Below are 6,474 nucleotides of genomic sequence, written 5' to 3'. Positions count from 1 at the left end.
GCAGTCTAGGGCGTTGTACATCGAAAGATGCCACGTGATAAAAATGAGAATAATCCGAACCGAAGAAAACTATTTTTAGAATAGTATCGTTTCTTAGACAGATCATTCGGAGCAATGAAGTTACATTGATATAACTGCGTGTACTGGAAACCGCATGCTACACCATGTAAATATATTAAGAATGCGGCATGTGAAGCATTTTTTTTTAATAGCACAGTGGGTGGTGCCAACTACTTGAATTTAGTATAAGAATTTGGCTTAACATGCATTCGGTGAAAATGTCGACCCTTATTTCCAGCAGGACCAGGCATTTGCGGACAATAAGCATGATCTAAGAACATGTCCTGATTAGAAGCCTCCACATAATTGGTCCCCACATATATAACGCATTTTCTGGAAAACTAACTACAAATACAATAGCACACGACGGACTTATCTAGCTGTCGATCTTGGCTAGAGATTTAGCGATCACGTGTGCAACGTTGACAGGTCTAATGCCCAGTGTATTCGTATATCTTATTTAATAATTACGCCCGTCAGATGTTTGCCGTGAGCAAACAAACTGGAAAAATTGAATTACGTTGATTTCTTATTTGACAATAGTATCTTCAATACAGTCTTATCAAGTGAGCTACTATAGGCAAACTTTTTCAATAGAATAGGAAAAAATCATTGACGTGTGAAAATTTTTCTATTCATACAGGTTCGTGTAGTTGGCGTATCCAGCCTTCTTCGTCATAAACTGGATCTAGATGGCTGTTGAATCTAGTAATATGATTGTAGATGTGAAGCCATTTTTTTTAAGTTGCCCGACTAACGTCAAAAGCGAGAAAAAATCGTTCTCGGTCTCTCGGTTGTGACGAGTTCACGACTATTGTATCCATGTCGAATTCAGCAAGGCGGCAAAAGTTGCAAGAGAACGAAAACACAACTTCAATTGAATTCGTCAATAGGACCAGAACTTTGCATGTTTGTGTCGTGCGTACAAAGTGTAGGTATACGGAAGACAAGATGTTTCCCGTCCACATTTTACTTGCACGTTATGGAAGAAAATACGGTGATAGTTCTGCAACGATAAATACGACCAGCTTATGAGCTGACCCCAAATGGTGATGATTTAGAACCACTGTTGGTCAATATGCAGTAGATTGAGTTCTTTATGATCTGTTGTTTCCTATATATCATTATATATATATACTTTTTCATCGATTTAATTTGAATACTATATATATGATATAGAACCGTCTAGGGAAATATTACAGACTCATGGAGTACTGCCCGCTTGTACAAAATTTACCGATTATTAAAAATGGAATAGAGGCATGATCAAAATAAATCTGGCGTTAAAATCTTCCGTTTTTCGTTGAGAGCCAACAGTCTGGGGCCATGCTTGGGACAGCACTGGACGTGAGGCTTGAAAATTTTATTTTATACAAATAAACATTTACTTATTTGAATTTTCCCCTCTTTACTAGGACACATACTAGAAGGGCCATTTTGTTTATGCTCGAAACAATTTTCGCGATGATTTAACAGTCCTATGAGCGTTGAATGATCACATCGTGGGTAGTTACGCATCATGATTCAAACTTGCGTTGATTGTTGTTACACAATGAACCGCACCAAAACGAAGGGTAGATCAGCTCTAGGCCGACCAAATGCTTAGGATGTCTGTACTGCTCCTTGCAGTATAAATTGGTTTGTTAAATTATTTGGTGATTTATGAAGCATATGACGAGTAATATCCTGCACCTGTAAAAGTGCCCGTGTAGCAAGTGAAACAAGCAAAAACTTAACTAGCAAGTACTTCAAAACAGTCACAGCAGACGCTTGGTAACATTTGAAATACGGTTCACGCCGACCAATACAGTTCCACTCGAAATTTAATATCAATAATAAGCGGTAGTTTTAGCGCTAAGGAGGTTTTAATTTACAACGTTTATCACGGCTATTTTCCACCGTCTCACTCACTTTCCTAGAATAGAGTAGAATTACCCTAACTAATGGCCAGCATTGCCCATTAGAGTTTTTGGTTTTCATCTCTGGAAGAGTCTTAAACAGTACATTAGACGATATGGCTGATCTCCAGCTGCACAATTTGTGGTTAGGGCGGCCAGACAGCAACTAAAAGCGTAGATGGGCTCGAAGCAAATTTTGTACGAACAATCTTCTCATAAGTGGGTTAGAGGACAACCCCAATTAGCCCCCACAGTTCTTTCGTTTAGTTGGACATAAGGCAATCGCGAATGGCTTGAAAAACAACTTCGGAATTATTGATAGCTACATATGTACAATAGATATTGTTTCAATTAGAACATTTAGTGTATTGAAGTATGATTCAAACTGCAGTTAGCAGAAAATCATGTCGTGAGTTAAATATTACGACCCCGAACCTGCTTTCATTAATAAGCTTCATTTCATCGACGATAAGGCACAGTAATATCGCTATAACTATCTAAACGCTTTCGACTTAAGTTAGATCAAGTGGGCCGACAGAAATGATGTGTTTAAGAAGCAGACAAATCGACAATGGAAGATCATTTGTAGCGTAAGCTGGATGAGTTATCGAGGCCAACTGTTTGTTGGGTGGCCTACATTTGCTAGCACGCATATCGTCGATTGTTCTGCCAGCCACACCGTTGCGTGTCATTATATACAGAGCGGCTTTAGGTAACACGAGAGAAGTATTTCTATCCAGTAGCCGGCTAACGGTGGTAAGGGCCTTTTTCATACTAACCTGGTGTACCAACGTTCGCAACTAAACCTGTACAATTATCACAGGTTTAACATGTTGCAAACCCGACATTGTTATCATGATGAGTATTTGAAGTTCAAGGTCTTACTAATCCTCGGCCGGACAACTCTAGCAGCGATGTAGGACGAGATTTTTGAAACCAGATTAGATGAATACTGCGTTGACCCCCTTACTAGCTAGGAACAAACAGCGAAATCGTCCGTAAAATTGTGATCGAGGATACTACGACGAGTGAAACGCCTCGGAGAAATTACAACTATATAAGGGATGTGACCGAACTTAATGATAGTCTTGCCTTCGTGTGCAGTTGATGGAAACCATGAAAGTGCTCGTCGTGTTCAGTACCCTGGCTATCGGCGTCTACGCGCAGAGAGTTACCTTTAACGAATGTGGTATGTTTTTGCAGAAATATATATATTCGGCTTGAACTCGTTTTAGGTACCAAATATTTTCCATACATTAGATTAGCCGTCTTCGATGGCTTCCGGGCGATGGTCAAATACCTTATCCCTGAAGGCGAAGGTATTTACCCTGAATATATATATATATATATAAGATAAAAAAGTGGCCTAGATATATATACCTAGGTCACTTCTTGTCTACAATTTTATAAATGCAAAAGCTGTCGTTAAAGTACCGATTATTCGACAGTATCGTGGCGTTGGCCAAAAATGATTAGGCCACTAAAAACACTATCCGAATTCATATTTTCTGTCATTTTTGGAAATGTCACAAGAGATAAAAAACAACCAAAATGGCAACGACAGTTTTTGCAAGAATCGATACTTTATTACTTATGGATTATTCGAATCTGAATGGCAGCGATCTATGGTTACCGATAGTTTTTTTTTTTCCGTAATGAGTAATCGCCAGTTACTTTATTTCATCTATTAGGTTTCAAATCAAGAAAACAATGACCTTTTATGCAATTCGTTTCCACGAAATGTAACGTTTGCATAAGGTGCACCATTGCATTCAGACTGGGCTCCATGCACAATAGATTCGCGCTCACGCTTAGCTAATTCCAAGTATTCGGGGTCTCCGTCAACATTGGCAACTAGGACAGTATACAAAAGAGACATGAGCGTATTCCAGTAACAGCTGAAAATATCAGAGAAACGAAAAATATTTCGGACTGTTGCAACGTTCACTGCAGGCTCGAACGAGTATTTTACGCTGAAACAAGTGGACCTCAAGGATAAAATTACTTTTCCTTCAATTGTACGCGGCGATGTACATGCGGTGGTCAACAAAGACATCCCAGCCGACGCTACGATTTCATTTCAGGTAAATAAACGGTATCCGTGTTCGACTGCCGCGCGTTTCCGCTTACTTTCCCTAAAGGAAAAATGTCGAGTAAGATAATGTATTATTGTGTATACAGGGTAGGATAATTGTAACTAAGCGAAACTGGAAGATCTCCTCGTCTAAGGCTACAGAATCAGATGCTAGCTTTCCGCATCCGGCTCAGTTTAAGTTGTTTCTGATATACGTAGTTGCATCAGCCAAGTAGGCTAATGTTTTCATGAATTCAATCACGTATCACGTACCTTTTATTTACCATTATCTTTGCTACTAGCACCGTATATAACGTTTGTACTGCGGTGTCACAGGTGTACAAAATCATAAACATCTTTGGTGAGCGTAGAATTAAAATTCCATGCGTCGGAATATACGGTTCATGGTAAGGCTGAATTTCAATTTGCCAACACTTATGCGTCTGTGCCTAATGCTCATAAGAATGCCTTCAGTCGTTTATACGTAAATTCAGCGTAAACGATTTGCTTGGTGAAGAACAGTATACAAAGGAACACAATGAGTTCGACGGCCACTTATAGACATCTCGTATGATATTTCCCTGTGTGCTCCAATTGCAGTGACTATAATCTGTGCAAATTCATCGCGAAAAAAACGGACCCGATCGAGCCACGCTTCGACATTTGCGTGCTATGGCCAGAGGTAACTAACATCATTTCAGGTTGACAGATATTTGCGGGATATAGCTAGGTATTCTACAATTATATGATATCAGTTTGGCCGCTTTAGGGCTTATTTGTGTCAATAAAAAGGTCAGGCCAACTCCGCAACTCTTTCCTGAGTCCATCGATTGCAACGAACACCTCAAATGATTTCTCTCTTAAAAACAAGAGTTTAACATTTCCTATACGGTGTCATCATGTTGTCATGAAGCATAAAACATGTTAGATTTTAGTGAAATTTGACTAGGTGACATGTTGCGAATATCTAGCCCAGGTCGACTTCGTGCAAGAATATATAAACCATTTCTGCTAAAAAGACGCGTATTATTGTGAGGCTCGATTAAATAGCTAACCGGAGTCGGAGCGATTCTTCAAGGGATACTGGTATACCGAGTTCATTATTTTCTTGATGGTGATGTGGACTTCGGCTAAATACTACGTCTTATTAGGTTGATGTTCTCGCTTATTATTTTCCTCTTCTGATTTTTCGTCTACCGATAGCCAAGTGTTATGATCTAGCGCATAGAGCACTACGGTTTAATCTGTATCTGATGGCATAGGGTATGCAATGCGGGTGTCCAGTCTCCGAAGGAATGGTTTTCAAAAAGCAGAATGCTAAACTGCTCTTCCCTCAACTTTCAACAATCGTCAAGCTTCTGAACAAGGGCAAATACGTACTCAACATTCAGTTAAGGGACGCTCAGCGACAGAGCTTGTACTGCGTCGACTTCAACGTCCATATTGGCTGAAGGGACAATAGGTAGCAGGAAGTCATTACAGGTCAATCTTATACATCTATGAAAGAAAATGTATTCGTGATAGCTAGCAAATAAACAGAGTGAAAATGCTTGAAGCGATATCTTCATTATAGATTAAAACAAACTTCGGCAAGAAGACTCTTGGAAATAAAATGCTGAAAACATGCAGTTCCTCTATGTTGAAGTTTTACGTCCGATATCGGCGCTAAGCATCCCATCAGATGGGTGGCTGCGGCGCAAAACAAATTTTATCCGTGCCCTACCATGAGCTACACCATAACGTGTCCTTAACATTACCAGGCAAGTACGTTACCCACTAGGCTGTCATGGGAGCCTGTCGATATGTTTAGAATAGCTAATCATAAAATGTGTTTTATCGTACCGTGGTGCGCGTCATTCCATATTTGGGATATAAGCTGACGGAAGCTTGATCAGGAAACGTAGATTATTGAGCAACTTGTGCCCTTAGAAATAACTTCAGAGGAAGTAAAAGGAGACACACTTGAACTAAATGCTCTCACAGCCACGCTCGAAAACCCTCCATAATGTCTGAACTCTCTACGGATGATTCAATTTCTATATGCCTATGAAGCACAAACAAAAAGAGTTCGTAGAGGTCATACAGAATAATACTTTTTACAGTAACTAATTCAGACGCCGTCAGAGAACTTCGGATCTTTCAGTAAATGCTAATTGCATCGCCTTCACTGTTTGATATCGTTGACACACGACATATGCTTCTCTCCCGCGCAATGGGGGAAAGTGGCCGCTATCTGTACCGTTAGCTTCTAGCCGACGCAAAAGATAATCCTCTGCAAATCTTCGCTGGCTAAACAATTTCACGATTTATTATGTCCTATGATTTATAGGATGATCTATTATTATTTACCCTCATAAGTTTAATTCTATTAAAACACACGCTGCATATTTATTATACAATAGAAATCTACAATGTTGATATAAATGTTGTAAAAGATAGGAT

At 39.5% G+C, this 6,474-nt stretch overlaps 1 protein-coding gene across 1 annotated transcript; it reads left to right on the top strand.

The window, feature by feature from the left end:
* The first annotated feature begins 2,932 nt into the window (after positions 1-2,932).
* Positions 2,933-5,583, top strand: LOC111271469 (uncharacterized). Its single transcript, XM_022852288.2, has 5 exons — positions 2,933-3,147; positions 3,912-4,042; positions 4,369-4,439; positions 4,633-4,714; positions 5,295-5,583. The coding sequence occupies exons 1-5, from the start codon at positions 3,066-3,068 to the stop codon at positions 5,481-5,483; spliced, it is 555 nt and encodes a 184-aa protein (XP_022708023.1). The 5' UTR covers positions 2,933-3,065; the 3' UTR covers positions 5,484-5,583.
* Positions 5,584-6,474: the final 891 nt, after the last annotated feature.

The sequence above is a fragment of the Varroa jacobsoni genome, unplaced genomic scaffold (assembly GCF_002532875.2).
Source record: "Varroa jacobsoni isolate VJ856 unplaced genomic scaffold, vjacob_1.0 contig00647, whole genome shotgun sequence".
NCBI classification, from domain to species: domain Eukaryota; kingdom Metazoa; phylum Arthropoda; class Arachnida; order Mesostigmata; family Varroidae; genus Varroa; species Varroa jacobsoni.
The sequence above is the reverse complement of the archived record's forward strand: the minus strand, read 5'-3'. Positions and strand labels throughout refer to the sequence as shown.

Excerpts from the sequence above, each read along its gene's own strand:
- LOC111271469 (XM_022852288.2), top strand. The coding sequence starts at position 3,066 with ATGGAAACCATGAAAGTGCTCGTCGTGTTCAGTACCCTGGCTATCGGC. Across the intron at positions 4,043-4,368 it reads ACGCTACGATTTCATTTCAG|GTGTACAAAATCATAAACAT; the intron begins GTAAATAAACGG and ends GCGGTGTCACAG. Across the intron at positions 4,715-5,294 it reads TTTGCGTGCTATGGCCAGAG|GGTATGCAATGCGGGTGTCC; the intron begins GTAACTAACATC and ends CTGATGGCATAG.